General features: G+C 34.4%; 1 protein-coding gene across 1 annotated transcript in view; it reads right to left on the bottom strand.

The window, feature by feature from the left end:
- Positions 1–669: 669 nt before the first annotated feature.
- The window catches only part of Prkaa2 (protein kinase AMP-activated catalytic subunit alpha 2), a 67,210-nt gene continuing 42,012 nt past the window's right edge, over positions 670–25,867 (bottom strand). Inside the window, exons 3-9 of the mRNA XM_026382110.2 lie at positions 19,889–19,982; positions 19,191–19,335; positions 17,899–17,986; positions 15,702–15,926; positions 10,993–11,497; positions 9,080–9,206; positions 670–8,278 (exon numbers count right to left, since the gene is read on the bottom strand). Of these exons, the coding sequence (XP_026237895.1) occupies positions 8,040–8,278; positions 9,080–9,206; positions 10,993–11,497; positions 15,702–15,926; positions 17,899–17,986; positions 19,191–19,335; positions 19,889–19,982 (1,423 nt within the window). The 3' untranslated portion in view covers positions 670–8,039. The remainder of the gene's footprint in view (positions 8,279–9,079; positions 9,207–10,992; positions 11,498–15,701; positions 15,927–17,898; positions 17,987–19,190; positions 19,336–19,888; positions 19,983–25,867) is intronic.

Below are 25,867 nucleotides of genomic sequence, written 5' to 3'. Positions count from 1 at the left end.
ATCACATGGGACCTTAAACTGGAAGTAGAAGACAGAAGAATCTGTCAGCCAGTCAGAAAAGTGGTATGAGAAGAAGAGGAAATCCCAAGCCTGAATCCCATCGCTGCCATTAAAGATGAAGGGAGCCATCCGTTGACCAGGGAATGCCAGTGGCCTCTAGAAGCTATGAATGACACCTAGTCAATAGCCAGAAAGGGAGCAGAGACCTCCGTCCTAGAGCAACATGGAATTAAATTCTGCTAACAACCTGGATGAACCTGGAAGCAGATTCTCTCATACAGCCCAGCCCTTATTATTATTTTGGTTTTCAGCCTGTGCAAAAACCCAGCTAAGCCCACTAGATTTCTCTGTAAGAAAATAAATTTGTGTTATTTAAGTAATTATGATATTTGTGTTAAGTCCTTTAGAAAAAACCAGTTAAGTCCACTGGACTATGGAATTCTAAGATAATAAATCTATGTTAAATCCTTAAATTTGTAGTAACTTTTTACAGCAGAAATAGAAAACTATCCAAATAGCTACAGTTAAAAAAAAAAAGTGTACACAAAGACAAAATAAACAAAGATGGTGTGAAATCTGATGAGTCATAAACAATCTTGCTCTAAAATAGCTTATTCAGTATTAGCTGAAATGCAGAATATTAGCTTAATGACTGAACAGAAACAAAAACAATTTTCAAATTAACCGTGACTTTAATTTGATTTTGTGGAAAAAGCTTATAAGCAATTAGGCTGCTTTTCCTTGTGTTTGTTGCCTACGAGTTGGTTTTACCAAGAGAACCTGTATCTATGAAATGCAGTGTAATTCAAGACATCTTTTCACATGGTTACTGGAAAACAAATCCTTCTCACAGATCATATAACTCTCACAAAAAAATATTTAGCAAACAAAACTGAAATTTGAATATGCCATTATTAAAATACATAAGCACTGGAAATCTAGTATTGGTTTTCCCTCTGAAACCAGTGGTCCCAATTTCAATAGTTTAAATTTTTTTTGAATAGAGATGTAGTCCAGTGCTCCAGTGGGTTAAGGTATCAGCCTACGGATTTAGTTTCCTAAGATGGGCTGAGAAAGAAAGAACACATGATATTCTTAAAAAAAAAAGGGAACAATTACTATCCAATTGTACATAATATTATGATTGTCATGGACATAAATAACCTAAAAGCTATCAACTTTCAGTTTTATTTGCTGTACTCAAAATTCACTATATAACATTTTAGCATACATGATAAAGAACACAACCATTCTTCTTAACAGTATCAAGGTACTATCCTTTGAGTTTACAGTTCTATAATAACTTCACATTAAATACTCAAAACATTGTACAACATAGATGTTTGTGAACAGTCTTAACAGAATGTTGTATTTTGATACATTAAGGCAGCTTCAGCTGACATTAAGAAGTTCCGAATATTATTTGTTGAAACAATAAACAAGTTTGATATTTAAATATCTGATGTTTCCAAGAAACTTTAAATATCTCAAAATAAGAACACCATAATTTGTGAAACTGTGGTCTGAAACATTCTTAGCACTATGTTCTTACCACATAAAACTTACCTAAAAATCAGGATACTCATCAGTATCAAAGGTATCTATAAAAAGAAGGGATTTACATTAAATACGGGGATATAAACCTTGCATTTAAACAAGGACCTTGAAACGATTTCTCACACACATCTGTGAGGTAGGTTATCATCCATATTTTGTACAAGAGACGAGTAAGTGAGGTCATGCAACTTGTGCTGCTATAGCAGCCAAAAGGAGAATCAGATTCCAATTAGATTTTGTCCTTAGCTCTGTATTCTTTCTTTCCTATACAAACTTGCAAAATACAAAGACTACTTAACTTTGCATTCGTTTTAAAAACATGAGAAGGCAGCCAAATATTTACTAAAGTGACTTTAAAAAGTGAAACAACATAAAAAAAGAAACAGAAAACACAGTTAGTGAACAACTTCTGATAGTGTGAGGTCTGGCCAAACAAACTTGAAAACAGACAGGCAGAACTAAGTAAGATTGTCTGTGGAGGCTAGATCTAAACGGAAATGAGAGGGATCAGAGAAAAAGAAATTACAGTTCAAACAACTTTACTATTACTGTTTCTGTAACATGAGAGAGAAGGCACAATTTAGTGTTTGTTTTTATAACAGGATGTTTCTCTTTCCCATTTTAGGAAAATGTCATCTATTTAGAAAAGTGGCCTTTTTTGGGTAACAAAACATACTTAAAAGGGAATTTTAACTGTGAAAATTAGATTAGCAGAAAAAAATTAACCATGCAATTCTTGCCTAGAATATTTTTGTTCCTCCTTGAAATTTTAAATTAACTCAAAGTAGGAAACCTTGAATTAAAAAAGAAAACACTGTATAAAGCTTGTCAAAACTCTATGTACAAGTTCAAAAATTTTTCATGCCAGGATATTCCAAATACTTAATACTTTTTTCCTGGAAGGAGTGCTCTATTCTAGGATTTCCTTAATTGCACTTTAAACATAATTGAAATTTACCTACCCTGCTTGTTCAAATAATCATGAATAACTTTTATAAAATCTAAACTGTTTTAGATATAAACGATAGTTACCAAAAGTTCCATACACAATCAAGGCTGCAGACTGGCATTGCTGTGCAAGGCTGGCAGTAAACATTAACATTGGCTTGCGAAATTAATACAGCACCACAGTCTGATAACTTCTAGACTTAATCTGATTCTTATCAGGTTATGGCTGAAGAAGTTTAATTAAAACTTACTCCAGTCTAGACTGTGGGTCCTGGTCTTTGTTCTGTTACTATTCAGTGGCATCAAATGCATCACACATACATGTGGGAAAGACTAGTAAGGATGCCAGCAACTTGTCTAGTTAGGTTTACATACATTTTAAAGCTCATCAAACTCAGGTTCAAAGTTTTAAAAGGTTTGGGAGAATATCAAGCCAATTATAATTAGGTAATTTCTGTTCATGAATATCATCTAATATGCATACAACATGAAAAATTACTATCCTCTGTGAAATTTAGAGAAGGCTAATTCAGGAAATAGTCAAAACTGATGATAAATTAGAAATGGACTAAGGCTAGTTTTTGTTTCTCTTTTTTTCTTTTCAGAGATTGTGCTATCAGAATCACATAAATAAAATTATATGAAGAATTATGTCACAAAGTTTCTTCAGTAACTTTTTAAGCACCCTCAACTTAGAAGTTCCTACAAAAATCGATATGCTAATCATAAATAGTTCAAAAAATTATACCTAATTGGTATAATCAATATAATTAGGAAACATTTAGTTAATCCTACTTTATGTCAGTCTAAGAATGGAAAGCAATACATTTGTGTTTATTTTTATTTTTTGACTACTCAGATGTTTCATTCATTCAACTGTTCTGCCCAGAGGAAAAATGGTATAGTCTGATCACCACTGAATACTTGTATAGCCTTAAAGGCATATTAAGAGCTCTCTAGCCCCCGCTTCCTCATCTGGAGAGTGGTAACATAATACACTTTTTCTGGTTACTTCACAAAATCACTGTAATAGTTAACAAATAGGGAGGGCCCCTTGATCTAAAACTTATTACAGAAATGTATGAAATACTTCCATCACTACGAATTAGGAATCTTTTGCTTTATGCCAAGTAGACTTGATATTTAACTTGTCTGGTTTTCTGAGTGATTTTTACTATTTGTATATGAGAGGGCATCTGTATTTAGAAAAATATTCAAGTATATACCATCAAATGCCTCACCAAACCAAAGTTGAACTTTCAAACTAGTATAAATATATAAAAAAGTGAACACCAATGCAAATCATATGAAAAGTAGAAAAAGCAGACTTTTAAAGCTCCAAAATACCCTAAAGGTCTTTCCTCTATCCCTCCCATTTGGGGGTCATAAAAATGAGGTCCAATGCAGGACGCAACTTATCAATAGATTGCACATATCCCTCATGCAGAGTTTTTAACAGTCTCTGAGAACTGCTATTAAATAACATTCCTTTTTTATTTTAAAGTCACTGGATGACAGGAGGACCAGGCAAAAATGTCAGATGCCTGAAATGGTATTTTTAAAAACAAAAACAAAAGAGACAAAATTGTGAATGTGTCTAGCATTTAAATACTGGGATTTCATAGATATTAATGGGATTTAAATTATTAACCAGTGAATGGACAAAAATATAGTGTCTGTGGTAGGCATCTTCTAGGCTTCTACATCGTATAAATAGGTGTGGTGCTTACATTAACTCAGTATACTGCACATTAGCAGATGCAACAGATAAAGTAGTCTAAAAATTTGTAATGGTTATGATTACTTTCTAAATTATGTCTCGTTTAATTCTAAAAATGGGTATTCCCTGAGTACAAATTGGCTAGGGAATAAGAGAAAGCAAAACCAGAATTATGTAACCATTCTTGAAAACCTATTTGCAGAAAATGGAGAATTGTCTGTGCTATAAATAGCTAAAAACTATTATTTCTGATTAATTTCGGGACTAGTCTCTTTATAGATGACTAGTACCAAAGAATGCAAACACTAGAGACTACAAAGTGTCTCTTAAAAGATCAAAACAAACACCCAACATGTAAATGTTTTGCCTCCCTCCCTCCACAAATATTCAATTTGAGACAGTAACTGTTTTTTACACTGAAGACAATAGGAATTAGCTTTAAAAACAAGCATCCTAAATAAAAGTATTCAGAAAATATTCACTGACTAAACATTTGAAAGAATTAATGATACTGACTCATTGCCCACAGAGTCAAAAGCATGAATCAGTGGCCTTAAGTCTTTTACATGAGTGATCTTATTTAAGGTTTTTCAGTCATCTATTATTACAAAATCTAATTAAGAAAATCAACACGCTACAAAACAAGTTGTAGACATAAAAATTCTTAGTCCACAATTCACTCAAGATGAACATGTCTGCAAGTTTAAAAAAAATGATTCTCAATTTGAATGAGGTTCTCCTGGATAACTGGTAAGGGGAAAAGAAGTGCTATCAATTTCATTCTTAACTATCCTGATTATGGCAACCTGGGACAATAATTTTCCTGAAAAAGTATTTTCGAAATTTTCCTTTCCTTATGGAATAAATTTTTAAAGTAGCAAGTTAATTTGGGCAAAGCAGGGTTAAACCAAACTATATTATATTTTTTCCTTTTTTCATAGAAGGAAAAGACTTCAATGCTCCGATCCCATTGTCATCCTAATGGAGGGAAGTACATGCAGTATTCTCCAAATTTACCCCACAGAATCTCTTATTCTTTGGGAAATGTTCTAGAACCACATGGAGTCCATTTCCATGGCACAGCCTAGGCTTTCCTATAATCTAAAAATAGAAGTTCTCCCCAGGATCTTAACCAGAGGAAAGTGCTCTTAGCCCAGGCCCACATACCACATCCACAGTTAACCAATTTACAAGACTGAGATAGGAATTGAGGATTAGCAACAGATTCTTTCCTTCTCTGTGCCCATGACCAACAAAAAGCCTATGACAACATTCTACTCCCTTTCATTCAGTGTCCTGAAATCTCTCTGAAAATCAATTTATTATAACACCTAGATTTGTTTTTAAAACTCTGCAGAAAAGAACCAAAACTATGATCCTCAGATTTCCCCTAAAATTCAACTATCCAATTGTGGATTTTCATAAATATTGGCAAGAATGAGAAAATAGTAAATAAATTTTAACTCTCAAAGAAAATTCTCATCATCTATATAAGGTAATTTTGATATGAAAAAAGTGTCTCACGTCTGATTGTATTAGACTAAAGAAGCAACAGTGCCACTAGATTCCTTCCTACGTTTTTTTGCTTATAAAATTGTTGTTTAATTAGGCAAATATTATGAAGTGGACTTGCTTTTCCCAAAAGAGGGACATGCACATTGGGAAAAGTCAAAATTACGCCATACTGATAATGCACATCACACTTAAATAGCAGGACTACTTATCCCCACAACTAATAAAAAAAATTACCCTTTGGTGCCACAAGATGGCAGTCTTTCAAAGGTTTAGACCTTAAGCTATCTCAAACTGCAACCCTATGGTCTTTCCCAAATCAGTGAACAAGGATTCCATATAAAGAAGTTGGATTTGCAAATTATTTAACACCATTTAAAAAAAAAAAATCTACAAAACAGTTTGATGTGACGCCCCTGAAATTCATGAATCAAAAGGTTAAAGATACAGACATACTTGAGAAACTTGATCTAGCATTCTCATTTGCTTCTTGATAGAAAACATTATTTTGGCAAAGAGAAACCTATCAAAGCAATTTCATTTTTTTTTTTTTTTGTTTTCAAGAGCTCAATATTTTTAGGGCATGCCAGGCAAAATGAGATTGTTAATTACAACATAAATACAATAAATGAATAAATACAAAATTAGATAAATTACGCATTCTGCTGTCATATATAACAAATTAGAATAAAAAATAAAAAAATTAAATATCTTTACTAAAACAAAATATTATCAATATCCTAGTATCTATCCTGCTATATATAGTTTTTTCTTTAATCTTAAAAAAATTTTGCAAAGCAAAACAAACAAAATCTGGTTTTCGATTAAAAGAACTGTTATGTGAATACATATATGTAATATATGTAAAAAACACATATATTTTTTTCAGGAAAGACTACTTAAGGCTTCCCTGCCTCATCAGTGAAGGTCATAGCCTATTAAACTTTGGAAGCACACAAAAGCCTTTAGGGCTAGAATAGTGTTTTTGATCTGAATGGCTAGCAACCAAGAAAGGGAACCAAAAAAAGATTCAGCTGAATCAATCAGCCACTGAAGATGAAAACATGAACAAAGATAATGGTTATTGGGGAAGGTGGAGGAAGGTGGTACCATCAATAACAAACTTTAACTCCAAGTGAAGATTTAGTACCATGAGATGCAATAGGACTCTAACCTTTTACTCCCACTCACCCAACCCTGTCCCCCAAACACACAAAATAAAAGATCAGAATTCTTTTTTAAGGGATTGCTGATATTCTGCTTTGCTTCATTTAACTGTCTACTATTTTATCATTCTTGATTAAATGCAAAAATAAATAGATAAAAAGAATTTGAGAAAGGTAGGCCTTGAGCACATATTTTAAAATTACATAAATTTACGGAAAAGACTAATTATTTCAAGTCCAGATATCCCAATGCTAAGCTGAACCTTGAAGGCTCTTAAGATAAACATTATCATTCAGGGAAATCTCAAAGATAAAGCCCTGAGATAGTCAAAACTGTTTTTAAGGAACCTGGAAATTATGAGTACCTTTTAGAGACCACAGACCTTCTGGTGAGTACTAAGCAGTGTTTGCAAAAACTGTTGGAAGAACTTGGTTTCTGGAATTTTCAGAGCAGGCTTTTAAGATTCCAACCTGTAAATAATTTGGGGGTTTTTTTGTTACTGGGATTGAACCCAGGGGCACTTAACCACTGAGGCATAACCCTACTCTTTTTTAACACAGGGTCTTGCAAATTTGCTTAGTGCCTTACTAAATTACAAGGGCTGGCTTTGAACCTGTGATCCTCCTGCCTCAGTGTCCCAAGCTGCTGGGAATATAGATGTGCACCACTGCACCCAGCTAATATCTTACTAAAGGCTGTTTAATTTTTTAATAATTTTGTGCAAGAAAACTGAGACCATAAACAGCTCAAAGCTGTGAAATTTAGGAAGTAAAATGGATTTATCTATGTTAGTGAAGCCAGATGCTGTTGCAAACCACTCTTAGACAGTTCATCAGTGAGGTGTGTTCATCTTATGAAGTGAATTCACAACTATAAATTAACAATCTTCATCAACATTCACCCATTAACAATACTGCCTATGTGAATTTAACATAGGTACAATAGAATTACAGAGTTCTAAAAGTAAAGGTCAGACTTCTTTGTTTTCAGTAATTTCTATGGCATTGCAAATCTGCTGTAAATATTCATGTTTTTCAATCAATATTGCGAAGTGTGATATCCAGAAGATAATAATTTAAAGAATGTATCTGATTTTCACAGTGCAGTAACAGAAAGATAAAAATCAGGGAGATCATCAACGGGCTAAAGTAGTGATCAGACTGGCACACATTTCAAAAAAATCCATGGTGTGACTGCCCAGGCGAGGGGAAACTGAAGACAATGTGCTTCCGGTCAAAGAGCCAGTGAGAGAGCCAGAAAGAGAATGGCTTTCTATAGTCGTAGAATCAAAGCTGGATCTTGGTCTGTGTAAGCCAGCAGCAGAACAGGAACGCTGAGGTGTTGAGGAACCAGATCTCTGCTCCACCATCTCATCTGAAACGGATCAAAGAAAAGCAATTGATATGAGAGGTCTATTTGCCTGAGTCCTTCCTATAAAATTGTTATATTCAGAATAGTAAGTAAACCCCTCTGAACAAGGGCAACTTAGAAATGAATGTTATAAGTCAGGCAAGGTGGTACACGCCTATAATCGAAGCAGCTCAGGAGACTAGAGCAAAAGGATGGCAAGTTTGATGCCAGCCTCAGCAACTTAGTGAGACCATCTCAAAATAAAAAATAAAAATGGTTCAGGATATAGCTAAGTGGTAAAGCACCAAGAGTTCAATCCCCAGCATCAAAAAAAAAAAAAAAGAAAGAAAGAAAAAGAAAACAAAAAAAGAAAAAGAAAAGAAAGAAAAAGAAATGAATGTCATATTTCGGTGTGTTAGGAACAGAGAAAGTAATACCTTTTTCCTCCCACAACCAAAACATACATCACTAATCCCAACATTTCACCATTCAAACATGGCCTCTAAATCCTTCTCAACGGAGTGCCCAGATTAACACTGAAATGAAACTGATGTCTCTACCCAGGAAGAAAATATTTCATTAGCAATATGTTTTCTTCTAGCACATTAACAAAAACTAAATAAATAATAATATAAATATAGGTATATATATATATGTATATTAAATATATATGAATATATATCTCCTCTCACTTACATTTCGGTTGACTCTAGATTACTTAAATCTAGTATATGACTACTCACCATGTCTTAGAGATGATTTTTAATACCTGGTCAACTAGTGCCAAGTTAGATTTCTGATCTCATGGCTACATAGTCTCCTTACCATCAATGCTTTTAAAATCCAAAAGATAGCTCCTATTATCAACCAGGTAAAGCTGTAAGCTCATTTTCACATAATTGCCAGTCACTGGATTTTTTCTTCTTACACGAAGATGGTATGCATTCACTACCTAAAACAGGAAATCAGTAAAAATAACAAAAAAATTCTTATTGAAAATAACAATAATGGCAAGAATGAAAAGAATGTCAAAAACAAATAATTGATGGGGTGGGGTAAGAAAGAAGTTACTGAATAATACATTTTTAACATTATAGGAGTTTAGTATTTATTTAATTCACACTAACAGCAGCATTTACATTTGGCAATTACAACTTAAAGAAAACTCAGATTACATAGTTCAGCTTACACATCCATTCTGAAGCATCAATCATTATCTTGGTTACCCAGCCTCTGCTTCAATACTTTTACTGATGAATATGGAGCCAAAGGAATAAAGGGGAGCTAACATGTTAATAGCTTACGTTAGGTTCTGTCACAAAATTCAGGATCACAATAATGCTGCAAAGAAGATACTGTTTGCTTTTTAAAGATAAGAAAACTGTAGCTCTGATACAGAAGATTCTGGGTTTTAAAAATATCTAGCATATGAGTTTCAAAATTTTTTCAACAAGAAATTTTAAAGACATTTATGCTGGGTGTGGTGGCACATGCCTAAAATCCCAGCAGCTTAGGAGGTTTAGGCAGAAGGATGTCAAGTTCAAAGCCAGCCTCAGCAACTGAGTGAGAGCCTGTCTCTAAATAAAAAATTAAAAAGGGCTGGGAATGTGCCTAGACGATCTAACTAAAAATGTGGTTAAACCCGCCTTGGTTCAATCCCTAATACCAAAGAAAAAAAGAAGTTTTAAAGACATTAGCATCTTTTTTAACTAAATAAACTGCTTCAGAAAAAGGACATTTATGTTTAGTCTTAAGAAATATTATTTCATTTATTCATGTACAAATAATGAAATGAAAGTAACTGATTTATTCAAGCATGTTAAATGAGTATTTACATCATAAATTTGAATGCTTTTCTTCTTCCTTTAAAAAAAAAAGGTTCAAAGTTCTCAAGAAAAGAACAAGAGTGAAAGGAATATCTAAAATGAAAAGTACTTTTTTTTTTCTCGGTACTAAGGATTAAACCCTGAGGTGCCTAACTGTACCCGCAGTCCTTTTTAAAATTTATTTAGAGATAAGGTCTCATTGAGTTGCTTAGGCTGCCTCTGAACTTTTGATCCTCCTGCCTCAACCTCCTGAGCTGCTGGGATCACAGGCCCCCCTCACATATATACCAATAGATTTGAAATGAAATAAAGCACTAATTTTAAAAGAAAGTAAAACTGGGTGATAGTAAGAAAAATATGCCATAACTAAGGATTAAAAGAACGAAATAAGAGAGTTTCTCAACTAGAAGAAAAGTAATTGTTGCTGAATAAATGTATCCTGATGGCATGATTAACACTGACTGTTAGCTGTCACTGCCACTCACCTCCACTACCCTTAAAACAAACAAACAAACAAACAAACAAACAAAAGATAAGAAAAAAGTCAAGTCTTCCTAAAACAAGAGAGAAAAAAGTGACAACATTATCTTTGAAGACTCAGGGATTTCTGTTGCTATGAAGCATCTAAAACAGGTGAGCTATTTTTCAGATAGTTTCAAATTGATTACTTTTTGTTTGTTAGACAAAAATGCTATTCTATAATTCCAAAATACCTAAATTCGACAGCTCTTCATTCTTATAGAAATTTGTTTTGCTTTGAATGTACATGTTGTAATACTGAGAAGAATCAAGCACAGTAACTTATATTTAAATCAAAAATAACTTTATATGGACCTTACTACTCACCTGCTCAGACTATTTGGTATACAGCAAGACAGCTTCTACAAATGACCTTAATGCACAATTTCCTACCTTCCATTCAAAATCCAGCTGCTTCATAGCCCGGTAAACTTCAGCCATAATGTCATAAGGTTTGCTCTGGCTTCTGATTCCAAGATGCCACTTAGCTTTTTTCACAGCTAAAGACTTGGGCTTAGTCGTATTCAGTGCATCCAATGGACATCTTGCTTTGGGACTGTCTGCTATAAGAGGTGGCATTCTTTCTGGATGAGGTTTCAGGCCTGGGGGAATATGCATGGCACTATCATCCATAAAAGAACCAGTTGGAGGGCTAGAGGCGAGGTAGAACTCACTGGCTTGGTTCATTATTCTCCGATTGTCAATGATAAGATGATATGCCACTGCAAGCTGGTCTTGAGGGTCACCACTATATAAACTGTTCATTACTTCTGATTCTGTACACTCAAATTTTTCACATACTTCTTTCACAGCCTCATCATCAATAACATTAGCATCATAAGAGGGGTCTTCAGGAAATAAGTAATTGGGCAAATCTTGTTTAAACCATTCATGCTCTCTAGAAAAAAAAAAGAACAAAACACCACAATACACTATTGTAAGAAAGAACATGCTTTGGCAAGTTCCAAATAACTCAGATATGGGGCAATACAATATAGTAGACGCCCACCTCTGCCACTTACTAGCTATGTAATCCTGGGCAAGCTAATTAATTCTACCTTTGAATAACTACAGTTACTCAGACCTGGGAATTAGGCTGATGTTTTCTTGAAAATGATCAATGTGACCACATTAGGCTGATGTTTTCTTGAAAATGATCAATGTGACCACATTACTTTGAGGAGACAACTAGCAATATTTTTTGCCACTGATAAAATACAAGTTTTCAAGGGAAAATTTAGAATTAAGTAATAATTTATATCTTTTTCTATGAATGTGAAAGTTTTCCAATATCTAAAGATGTTCTGATGAGGTCAGTATCAACAATAATGACTTTTTTGTGTGTGTGTGGTGCTGGAGATGGAACCCAGCTCAGTTTAACATGCTAAATATTGATAGATATACACTATATTTTTTTAAGAAATCAACTTCTTTGAGGTCCTTAATAATTTTTAGGAATGGAAAGAGATATTAAAACTAAATAGTTTGAGAACCACTCTCCTAAATCATTTTTTCACACTTCTGGGCCTTTGCACCTGGCATTAGTATTGTCCTCCTAGGTTATCACATCCTTTTCACCTAACACACTCTCAAGACTATTTAAGCACTGCTACATATTACAACTGGGTATCCCTTAGGTTAAAATCAGATCAATATACATTTTGATTGAATGTTTTCTATTTCACTGATTATTTATGAACATTTACTGAGGACAAACTATAAACAAGAAGACACATTCCTCTTGGCAGATTGTATGCTAGCTGATACATATTAAACAAGTATTCATAAGAATAAATATAGAGTTACAAATACCTACAAGTATGTAAATCCTGTGATCAAGATTGAGGGTGGAAAAGCAGAGAACAAAATGAGAGCATATAATTCAGAATGGGAGGCAGAGATAAAGGAAGCTGCTCTCTGAGTAACATTTAAGCAAACACTAGAACGGTCAGAAGTCAACTAAACAAAGAGTTAGGAGGCAGGTATTCCCAGAGAAGAAACAGTCTACACAAAGACCTTGAGACAAGAAAGAGGTCTAACATGCTCCAGGAACTGAACTAGCCCAATATCATGAGAACATAGTGATGGGATGGAGCAGTAAAAGAAATCAGGTATTCTTGAGAGTTGTAGCAAAAATTGCCAAAAATTAACATTTTCATAATTCTGAAAATTGCAGAATTTCATAATTCTGCACAATATGATAAGTCTTTATTCAAGAAAAATGGCTGAACCTCAGCAAGAAAAGTGTGACATATGGCTTTTTAAGATGCCCTATCTTCATCTCCTTTCTCTAGCTACATAGAGTCCACAATCACTGAGAAAACCAACAGTGTTAAAAAACACAGGATTAGATAGACAGAAGAGCAAAGCAGGTTCAGAACTCTCCAAAGTCCTACCCCATGAGAACTGTCATTATATTACACAGCTAGCAATTCCCTGGAAACCTCCACTGATAGGCCTTGCTTTATTTGACAGGAATCAGAGCTCACTCACTGCAAACAACCTTCTCCCAGGGCATTCATCAAAAACAGTCAACAGCAACTGTTTAATATCCCATCTGTCTGAAGCAGCAATAAAAGATGCATAACCAAGAAGCTGACCCAAAAACTTAAGAAGGAAAATCTTCCAAAGGGGTCTTTGAAAAACTTTCATATGTTCCTGGGATTTAAGGTTGCCAGGAACACATATGCAGGGGGTGTTGGCATGCCCAAGAAAGAACTGAGAAGGCTCTAATTTCTCATCACTGGCCAACTTTGATGCTCTGCAAAGTAGATGACGGCTAAGATAAAGTGATAAACAACTGCCTGTCAGAGCACTGAAGATACACAGATAATTTTTCATCAAGGCTAAGGCTAGGGGACTTATATTTATATTTGACAGTGGAATGCATTACAATTCTTATTACACGATTCTTATTATATCACCAGTTTTTTTGTTGTTGTTGTTGTTGTTTTCTTTTTTTTTTTTTTAAGATGCGGTTTCACCATATTGTCCTGGTTGGTCTTAAACTCATGAGCACAAGTGAACCTCCTACATTAGCTTCCTAAGTAGCTGGGTGTGCCACCAAACCCAGCACAGATCACAACATTTTAAGAAATCTGTCTAATCATTAGCTGATTATTTAGCTAACAAAGATAGTCTTCAGCAACCATACATGACAAAAAATACAGATTTTAAGAAATGAGGCCAGGAACAATGTCGCACACCTGTAATCCCGACAGTTTGGGAGGCTGAGGCAAGAGGATCCTGAGCTTAAAGCCAGCCTCAGCAACTTAGTGAGGCCCTAAGCAACTCAGTGAGACCCTGTCTCTAACAAAATACAAAAAGGGGCAGGGATTGTGGCTCAGTAGGAATTGAGCCCCTGGGTTCAATTCTTAGTACCAAAAAAAGAAAAAAAAATTAGTTTAGGAAATCACTAAACAAATAAGAGCAGTGACAACGACAGCACAGAACAATTATAATAAAACTCTAGAAATAAAACCATAAAAACTAAAAACATGACCATACAAAATATGTATGTGAATGTTCAAAGCAGTATCAGACATAAAAAGCAAAAGATGGAAACAACTCAACTGTCCATCAAATGATGAATAAACAAACTGAATACTGATCAAGGAAAAAAAGGAATGAAGTACTGATACATGCTACACAATGGAAATACCTTGAAAATATTATGCTAAAACAAAGAAGTCAGACACAAAGGCCATAGAGTCTATGAATTCATTTATATGAAATGACCAGAATAGATATAAAGACAGAGAGTAAACTAGTGGTTGACACAGGCTAGGAGGAAAGGGAAATGGGAAGTGACGACTAGTGGTACAGTTTCTTTTGAGAGGGATAAAAGGCTCTAGAATTAGATAATGGTAACAATACAACTTTGTGAACATACTAAAAAAACTAGTGAATTATGCATTTTAAAGGAATGGATTTGTAATAAGCGAATTATACCAATAAATTAATTCTTTAAAGTAGATAGAGAAAATCTAAAATTTTTATTTCAAATTCATTAAGTTAGTCAACAGAACATAAAATCTTTGCAAAAAGGTAAGCTGCCAATTTTCAAAGCCATACCTATAGCTTTTTAATTTTAGGAGCCAATTTCTAAATTAATCCTACCAGTGTAAGTAAATATATATATGTATATATATTTACTTACATACACTTAAATATATATATATATGTTATATATTTGTAAACAAGCATGGATGAAATCTTATGTAAAAATAAAAACCCTCCAAAAAAAAAATAAAGGACAAGTCATCAGCAGAAGGCACTGACATATTCTGGTGCCTGTGCTATATAAAGGTCATACTCGTGGCAGCACCAGCAATTGCACTGTCCAAACTTTCTCATATATCCTTCACAGTAAACCCACTAGTAACTACTGGATTAAAAAACTTAGCAAAACTTTTTTATGCTCTATTCCATCAGTTGTATGTAAAATACATGAACCTCTCCCTATTTTTCCATTTGAAATTTCTTTAGGTACTTTCTGTACATATATTTCTAGGCCTTGCACCAAGGTACACAGAAAGATGAGTAAGACACACTCTCCTCTAATGCAGTCATAATTTAAGAAAGGAGAAAGACACACCAACTAGATATAGTATGAGAATGAAATAATAAAGCACAAACCAAAGACTGACATCACAGAGGTGGAAACCTGCCTGGGAGAATCAGAAGTGATTTTGTAAAGGAGGTAGCATGTGTGCAGAACCCTAAAGGGTGAATGGAAGGCTATCAAAAGCCATCAAGACAAAAAGCATAACAGGGACACAAAGGCAGAGAATCTGATATTTGAGGAACAAGGGCAAGTTCAACAAGTTCAAGCAGTAGTACAAGGACTGTGATGATAAAAACAGACAACAAGACTTCAGGAGAAGTAGGGCCTTATGAAGTGTCTTGTATGCTTTGCTATTTGAGCTAAAAAGTTTTGGCATCAATGTGAAATGTTTGAAAGATAAGTGACATGATCAGGTTTGTGTAATAAGGTCAATAAAATACTTAGAAAATATTTAAAGTCTAATTTTGTAAAGCAAGCAATTGGCTTCACTATTACTATAGAAGACGGGCAAAACAGGAACAAAAAGAATACTTACCTTATGTCTTTGATAGTTGCTCGTTTCAGGGGGTCAACCTGCAGCATGTGCATCAGCAGAGTAGCAACAGAACGATTAAGATACTCTGGAATATAAAACACGCCCCCTCGGATCTTCTTAAACAATGTAGGTACATGCTCATCATCAAATGGGAGGGTGCCACAAAGAAGAGCATACAAGATAACACCACAGCTCCAGATATCAACTTCAGGACCTGCATACAATCTAAAATAAGATGATAATACAAACCTGAAATGCAAGAATCATTTTCTTTCTCTTTTTTTTTTTTTAGGATCTCACACATTCTAGGCAAGTGTTCTTTTTCCCATTTTTATATACCTTACTTATATATTTATTTAATGCCAACTCAGTATATATTGATTTTCAAGATATTTAATGAAGTCCATGACTGCTTTGAACATTTATGTTGTTTTCCATAAGGAATAATTGGTTTGACCAATTACTATGCAAATTTGTCAAGAGGATATGATACTTTTCTTTATTTGACACAAATTCATTTAATTGTAATTTACCAATAAAAACTATAACATTTTCTACTTAATTTTTGAAGGAGACATCAAAGTATGTAACAAATTTGAAAAAGCAATACTTTGGTATATAAGCTAATCTTTTCCCCTTATTAAAAAAAAACAAAATGCATATATAATCAAAATTTTATCCCTTGCACACCTATATTGAACAATATCTGACAAATTAAAGTACCTAAACAGTACTATGTAAATTTACTGTCATATTGAGTACCTACTACCTTTCATTCTACTCACTTGCTAACTCACAGAATAAAGATCACCTGTGCTCCAGATAACCTGTCTACAATAGACATCATTTCCATTTTTCCTCTCAGCTTTCTACATCATGAAAACTCTCCTGATAATATATTACCAATTCAATCTTGGATCTGAAGTAACAAAATAAATCTCTACAATTCTAATGAGAAGAATATAATGTTTCTATAAAAAATGCTGTCGCACAATTACATTATTTACTGTATTACCCAAACTCCTTGAAACATACATAAATGTTTGTGTCCCCCAAAAGTTTATATGCTGAAATTCTAACATCCAAAATGATAGTATTAGGAAGGGGGGACTTTGGAAGGAGATTAGGCCATGAGAATGAAGTCCTTATGAACTGGATTAATGCCCTTAATAAAGAGATCACTCAGAAGATCTAGATCCCTTTTCCTTCTACCATGTGAGCTTATAGTAAAAAGACACTGTACTATAAGGAACAGACTCTAGCAGGTACACAATCTTTCAGCTCCTTGTTCTTGGACTTCAAAGTCTCCAGAAGTACAAGAAATATATTTCTGTTGTTTATGAGTCACTCTGTCTTTGGTAGTACTCTGTTAGAGCAGCCCAAATGGACAAAGACACTCAATATCTGCTGCTAGCGATGACATCTTTTCAGTAATTCTGTTAATTTTTAAAATCAGACACTGACCACTGTAGAAAGATTTGAATTCACCATGGCAATCTGTATAAACATTACATAATGTACCAATGAATAAATTACTTGCATAATTAATCTCCACTTGTATAATTTCATGAAACAATAATTTCCCTCAAAATTCCATTATTCCAAAGACAAAATACAAAACAATATTCTACACACTTTAATTAAATATGTAAACTATTAAAGGACTGTATCTGATAAAGAATGACAAGAGGTTGCATTTAGCAAATTTTTACTCTTACTTGCCCTTTTCTGAAATAAAATACAGACATCACACTGATATTTGTTTCATTTTATTTATTTATCTATTTATTTATTTATTTATTTTAGGGGTCAATGGTTCTTTATTTTTTATTTATTTGTATTCGGTGCTGAGAATTGAACCCAGTGCCTCACACATGCTAGGTGAGTACTCTACCACTGAACCACAACCCCAGCCCTGTTACAGTTATTTTTAATGAAAAAAAAAAAAAACTTTATAAATACATTTATAACATCTACTTGAAACTTAAAAATTTTTAATATAACCATCCCCCTCAATAATTAAAAAAAAATTGTTTCTACTGTGTTAAAAAATCTTATCTTGCAGGCTAGGGACTTAGCTCAGTTGGTGCAAGCACAGGGCTATGGGTTCAATCCCAGCATCACAGAAGAAAAAAAAATCCTATCTTCCAAAGAGAACCTATTATGATTAAATGATATCAGAATGATATATTATTACCTGCCTGAGATGACTTCAGGTGCTGCATAATTTGGAGATCCACAACTAGTTCGTAGAAATTCACCATCTGACATCATGTTGGATAATCCTGAAAATAAGAGCAATGTTTACTTGTTGCTAGTTTTTTAGGTATAGATAAAAATATAAAAACTTTCAAGTGTTTAATGTTCTATAAATTATAACTTTAATTATTAAAAAATAATGAAAAGCACTTGTTAAAAGTGGAAAGAAACATTTCATAGTGCTTACATTGACCCCCAAAAAACTAAAGATATCATGTGAATGACAGGAGTTAGCCTTTCTGAATAAAAATGTTGATTCACTTTACAAATAAGGTTACTCTAAAGTATATTAGCACTTCTAAAAATAAAGGTATCAAAATATTATTTATCTGCTTCTATAGTTGAAAGAATAATATATAGGCTACTACTTTTTTAAACTATGCTTTTAAAAGCCATGGTTAAAAAATTTCAAAATCAGATAGTCTTCAATTCATAAGCAGATTATTTCCTAAAGCTTTTAACTGTAAAACTTTAATTCAACACAGAAAAAATAATCTATTGAACCCAAAATCTAGCTGAACTAAAAGAGTTTCATGATTTACAGAAGAAAGAGAAATAGTGAAACTAGTTTCCATGTTTATATTTAAGACATGGCATAGAATAAAACTTAAAAAAGCAATACCAACCTTTGGCACCTTCCCATTTCTCTTTCCTTAAGATCTCTTGTCCTAACCATTTTCTCAAATATTCATAGTACTATGGCATCCTTTCCAAGCGCGCTTACCCCAAAACTTGTTTGGACCATAAAAATCACATTTATTTACCCTATAAAACTCCCATTTTCTCATTAAGTTGCTAGATATTACTGTAAGATCCATGCACTTCTCCTAGATCAATGCAGAGGACAATAAAACTTTTTCTAAACTGTATGCAAATTTTCATGAGCCTGTTTATGGGCATTTATCAGGGATAGTATCCATACTTTCATCATATTTTCAAACAAGTTTGGGACTCCCCTAACACAGTTATCATTTTCTTAGGAGAAAATGAAAATTGAAAAGATTTACCTTGACATATTCCTCTAACTAGTTTTCTGGAGGCTATCTGTAATTTTTAAGTTTATTTAAATGAAAAGAACAACTTAATGTGGCGACTGCAACTAATCCCTTTTCATGGTACAAAATTTACAAGGCTGAAAGCGATCTCAGTTCTGTGAGAGTTGTTACTGACACAGGATTCCTCACTGACACAGGTGGCGATGCCTCTCTGAACAAGCCTGGAATTACACACCAAAATCAGCTATCTTGGCGTTCATATGTGCATCCAATAGCACATTCTCTGGTTTCAGGTCTCGATGAACAACCATATGCCTGTGACAATAATCCACTGCCGACAGAATCTGCTGAAACAGCCGCCTAGCTTCCATCTCTTCAACCTATCAAGTATAAAAGAAACTGCATTAAAAAATCTGGGACATCTACACAGTAGGAGTTTTAGTTTCATAATCAGTCTAAATCAAACTAAGCAGGATAACTAGATAATTCAATTCTCAACAATCAAACAAAATAAGTCAACCAAAAACTTGTCAAAGTTCAACCTATTATTCAACAAGTTTTGCTTTGCTGTGTGCTGTAAGGCAGAAGGTTTAATTTTCAATTAATATTAAATGTACACACATTTTGAAGAGTCATCAGTAAAACAACTTATGTGAAAGTGCTAAGAAAAGAAAATAACTGATATTTCAACACAATTTTACAGAACAGACTTGGGAAAGCATATCAATCATTTTGGCAACTAAGTGGAATATATTTCCCAAAATGAGTATACTGGAAGGTATACTTAAAGAAAATTTGTCTAATACTCTGTTTAGTTGTACATGTTTACAGAAGCAACTCAAACTCTGAAGATATCTTTGTGGTTGGCTATGTCTCAATACTTTACTCTTCTTTAATTTAAAGGCTTAATATACTAGATAGAATATTACTCACCCGACCATGTTTACAGATGTAATCAAATAATTCACCTCCAGACACATATTCCATTACCATAAAAAAATCTGTTGGAGTGCTGATCACCTGGTATCTATTATGTAAATGAAAAAAAGTTGAATAAAAAATGTTATTTCTAACAAAATAAACTTAATATATCTATTTTTACTACAATTTCATATTCCAGTATTTTATAATATTTTAAAATGCAGCAAATTATATAATGTTATCAGAATAATCAGCATCATAAACTCAGAGCACTACACAAGCAGTCTACTTCCTGAGGCCCACAGACTCCCCTTCAGAGTCTCCTTGCATGTTCACACGATCTTTAAAATCCTCCATTCCTCAACAATGTTGAGGAATTAATGTTGAGCATTAATTTTCAGGTAAGCAAAAATCTGTTTACAGTCAACAGAGATAATATATAATGCATTTAAACATAAACAAGAAAATACTTGGATATAGAAAAGTATATTGCAGAGATACAGTGAAAAAAATCAGAAAGGGAATAAAATCATCCTTTCTTCAACAAATAAAAATTCAATGCAATAAACAGAGGAAAGGGGAACTTATTAAAAGTAATCCAAGAAACATATTGACCAAATATATTGTCTAGACTCAAATTACTTATCAAACAATCAAGAAAGCCAGAATACTGACTGGAAGGTTAAGATTGCTAACTGCTTTCTTAGATGTGATAATAATTATTTATTTAAAATTTGATACTGAACAGTTTACACATTAAATATAAAATGCTTGGGACCTGTCTCAAAATAATATGGTCTGGAGGAAGCAGATAAACAGCACACTTACTACTGCAGAAGACAAATGAAGAGTTACATAAGCTCATCACTTTACTTTTGGATATGCTTAAAAATTTCCATAATAAAAAACTCAATATATAAATGTGAATGGATGCACACATGTGTGCGTGTATATATTTCTAGGCACTCAAAATAGGGGATATTAACAATAAAGAAACTTTATTTGCAAAAGAACTAAACAGACACTTATCAAAAGAAGAAATACAATTGGTTAACAAATACATGAAAAAATGTTCAATATCTCTAGCAATCAAGGAAATACAAATCAAAACTATACTGAAATTTCATCTCACTCTAGTTAGCACTGCAATTATTAAGAATACAAATAATAATAAGTACTGGAGAGGATGTGGGGGGAAAGGTATACTCATACACTATTCGTTGTTAGTGGGTCTGCAAATTAGTGCAACCACTCAAAACACTACAAATTAAACCACCATATGACCCAGCTATCCCACTCCTCAGTATATATTCAAAAGCTCTAAAATCAGATTACTACAGGAATGCAGCCACATTGATATTTATAGCAGCACAATTCACAATAGCCAAGCTATGGAACCAACTCAGATGCCCTTCAACAGATCAATGGATAAAGAAAATATGGTATACACAATGGAGTATTACTCAGTCATAAAGAAAAATGAAATTATGTCATTTTCTGGTAAACGAATGGAACTGGAGACTATCATGCTAAGTGAAATAAACCAGACTCGGAAAGCCAAAGGTTGAATGGTTTCTCTAATATGTCAAAGCTAGTCCAAAATAAGGGAGAAAGAGAGAGGAAGGGAAGAGTGGGTGGATTCCATCAAAATAGAAGAAACATTGGTGAACTAGATGAAGGGGACTGAGGGGAAGAGAAGGAGAAATAAGTGTCTAGATAAGAACAGAACAGTGGAATAAGCCTGACCTAATATTCCTATGTAAATACAGGAACATACCATAGTGTTGTCTCACCTTATGTATCTCCACAAGACACTAAATACAAAGAAAAAGAACTAACAGTAAACAGCAGAAAGAACAAGGGTGAGGAAGGTGGGGAGGGAAAGGGGAGTACTGGGAACTGAATTGAAGCAAATTATATTTCATGCTCTTTGGTCAAAAGGAATCCTAACGTTATATATAACAAAATACACAAAAGGACACAAAAACCTAAATGAGACAGAAAACCAAATCTGAGCATGCCAGAAAATATTCAAAATGAATTTGAGAGTAGGCATGAGAAAGAAGATTATATGACTGTACCTATGGAGAATCGCTTGGAATCGCTCAAGCCTAATATGACACAGTCAATTTTTTGTAAATAAATTCTTAATATTTATCTCCCCATAAAACATACCAATTCTCTGTTAAAAATAGTAGTCTTTCAAATACCTGGTTTTACCATAAGAATAAACATGCATTATTGTCTGAAAAATAATAAGACTCGTGATTGATAAATAAACATACATAAACCCATCACCCAGACAAAAAGGCAGAACCCTGACAATATAGGCCCTCTAACCATACAGAGAGTTGCCATCTGCAAGGTGATTTCTCCTCACCCAAAGAAGCCATCATCCTGAAGCCCTGCTCATCCTGACTTTGCTTTCGCTCGCTCGCTCTCTCTCTCTCTCTCTCTCTCAGAATTGAACCCAAGAGTACTTTACCACTGAGCTACATTCCCAGAGCCCTGTCCCCTATTTTTTTTTTAAGAGAGAGAGAGAGGAGAATTCTTAATATTTATTTTTTAGTTTTCAGCGGACACAACATCTTTGTTTGTATGTGGTGCTGAGGATCGAATCTGGGCCGCATGCATGCTAGGCGAGCGCGCTACTGCTTGAGCCTCATCCCCAGCCCCTGACTATTTTATTTTGAGACAGGGTCTCACTAAATTGCTGAGATTCTCAGCTAAATTGCCCAGGCTGGCCTCAAACTTGCAATCCTCCTGACTCAGCCTCCCAAGTCACTAAGATTACAGGCATGCTCCATTGCACAAGCTTGCTTTCTCTTTCAAAGATAAATGTACCAATATGTATGTTCCTTTTCTCTCTGCATAAATATATTCCATATGCTTATGAACAATTCATATTCATGTTTTTATTTTAATTGTTCTTTGGCTTAAAAGGAGTACACCATATGTAATATTTGGCAATTTACTTTACTGAATTTCATCTATATTATTTGCTAGAGTTATCAGATTTGACCATTGTACATTACCTTGTATTTATTCACTTACTGGTCTGTTACTATCCTATTTATTCATCTTTTACCACTAAATAGTATTTACATTATTTCCACAATTCTATTATTTGCTTCTTGTACAGGGAAGGATTTTCTATTTGGTATATACTGGTGAGTGGAACTAAATCACAGTGCATATAAATGTTCCATTTTAGGACATGATGTCAACTGTTTTCTAGCAAAAGATTAGCAATGCTACAATCTCTAGAAAGATTTATATAACCTCCAACGCTTACAAAAATACCATAAGCATCTCTTCTTATGCAGTGCTTTCTTGTGTCTTCTGCCCATTTTTATTAGGTTCATGGTGCTTTACTTATTTATTTATTTACTTATTTTAAAGAGAGAGAGAGAGAATTTTTTTTTAATATTTATTTTTCGGCGGACACAACATCTTTGTATGTGGTGCTGAGGATCGAACCCGGGCCGCACGAATACCAGGCGAGCGCGCTACCGCTTGAGCCACATCCCCAGCCCCGTTTACTTATTTATGTATGAAAGAATAAATTAATATTTCTATGAAAGTCTTGAGTATAAGATGTCCTGGTTACTAACTTTATAAAAGTATTTTTTTCATGAATTTGGCTTTTGTTTTTCTCTGTAAGTGGGTCTGCAAGTATCTCTAAAGGATGACTTTTTCAAATGTGTGCATGTACACAAGCACACGTGTACGCACAATATGCAATACTGTTACCAGGCATAAATTCAGAAAATCATGAGTGTCATCCAACATCCAATCAGAAGTCTTGATTAGCTTATAACGCTTTCACAGTTTTTTTTTTTTAATTGGGATCCAAATATAATCCATACATTGCAATTGGTTAAAAAGTCTCTTAATTTATAGTTTGATCCTCCATCTGGGTTTTTTTTTTTTCCTTACAGAAGAAAACACTTGGTTAGTCCTACAGAGGAATGCATAGTCTCAATTTTGCAGATCCATCCTTTCAGCCACATAATGCACAATTTCTAACTGTCTCCTAGATCTAGAGACCTGCTCAGAGTGGATTCATTTGCTTTAATTTCAAAGACTAGACCTCTAGCCAAAGACATAAAATATGTCTCTCTGAGATATCAGCACTCACTACTTATCAGAGATTTTTTTCATTAATTCAGATCAATTTAATAAAATATTAAACTTGCAGAGTCCAGTAATAAACTACAATCTAAAGGAAACCCTCACTCAAAACCTCCTCCCTCAAGAACTCCCCTGTGTCTGAAGCGTAGGCCACCCTACAGCGTCACATGATGCTGCCCACCATGCTACAGTCTCAACCCATCTCCTTGATAATTCATTCTGACCTACTGTCTCCCCCCCCCATCCCTGCTACTGTTATCAACATTTGGGATGTAAATAATATTTTTTTTTAGGAGAGAGAGAGAGAGAGAGAATGAGAATACATATCTTTTTTTTTTAAGGTGTAGATGGACACAACACAATGCCTTTATTTTTAAGTGGTGCTGAGAATCGAACCCCTGGGTCCCACCCGTGCAAGTGAGCCGTCTATCGCTGAGCCACAATCCCAGCCCTGTACATAACATTCATATAGAAGATCTGTCTCACAGATGGCCTCTCTGTTCCTTGACTTCTATTATGTTTTCGATATGAGGTGACCTCCAAAGGCTCACAAGTGAGACAATGTAAGAAAGTTCAGAGATGAAGAGTTATGAGGGCCTTAACCTAATCAGTGCATTAATCCACTGGAATGAATTAACTGGTGATAACTATAGGCAGGGAGGGTGGGGCTGGAGGAGGTAGGTCACTGGAGGTGTGCCTTTAGGGTTTACATTTTGTCCCTGGTGAGCAGGGCTTGATCTCAGCTTCCTGTTTGCCAGGTCTTGAGCTTCCACCCTGATGTTCTGCCTCACCTCCAGGCCCAGAGCATCAGAGTAACCTTTCTACAGACTGAGACCTCTGAAGGCGTGAGCCTAATAAACTTTTCCTTCTCTAAAATTGCTCTTTTCAGGTCTTTTGTTCACAACAATGAAAAAGCTGACTAAACAACCTCCTCTTTTCTAATTGCTTTCATTCCAGAATACACAGCTAGTATCTCCATGGTCATAGATACTCTTTTCTTTTCTTTTTTTTACCAGGGATTAAACTCAGGGGCATCGACCACTGAGCCACATCCCCAGCCCTATTTTGTCTCACTGAGTTGCTTAGTGCCTCACCATTGCTGAGGCTGGCTTTGAACTCAAGATCCTCCTGTCTCAGCTGCCTCAGCGCCTGAGCTGCTGGGATTACAGGAGTGAGCACCGCACCTGACACTCATGGTCATAAGACTAAGTCCTCTAATTTTATACACTAATTCTAGCCCATCTTCTAAAGAACTCAGTTCCTACAATTAGTCACTCTTTCTCTTGCATCAACTTCTTCCTCTTAATCATTCCTTTTGACAAAAGAAACATTCGACAGTATCTCCCCTATCTTAAAAAAACAAACTGCATTTAGATTCCACATTCTTTTCAAGTTCCAATCCTATTTTTTCTTATCCTGTCTATAGCAAACTATGTCCCCATCTTCATCTCATACTCTCTCTTAAACCATTCACGCCAGGCTTTGGACCTTACCATTCCAATAAACTGGTTCTTTTCAAAAACACCGGCAACCTCCACCTTGCCAGATCAAATAAGTCAATACTCAGTTCTCATCTTACTCAATATTCAGCAGTAAAAGGAAGAGCTACAATCTCTCTTTCTTTTTGATAATCTCTTTCTTGAAATATTTTCTTGTTCGGCTTTAAGATTCTCTTACTTTTCCTCCAATGTCACAGACCATTCATTTTCATTTTCCTTTGCTGGTTTTCCCTCATATCCCAGACATGTTAGCCTTATAGTGCCCTAAAGCTTACTCCCTGGATTTCCTGTCTCTCTATACTTACATTTTTGGTGATCTTATCCAATCTTATGATGTTAAATATTTTCTTTATTATCT

Source organism: Urocitellus parryii, chromosome 11 (genome assembly GCF_045843805.1).
Source record: "Urocitellus parryii isolate mUroPar1 chromosome 11, mUroPar1.hap1, whole genome shotgun sequence".
In the NCBI taxonomy this organism is placed as follows: Eukaryota; Metazoa; Chordata; class Mammalia; order Rodentia; family Sciuridae; genus Urocitellus; species Urocitellus parryii.
Note: the sequence above shows the minus strand (reverse complement) of the source record. Positions and strands in the feature narration are given on the sequence as shown.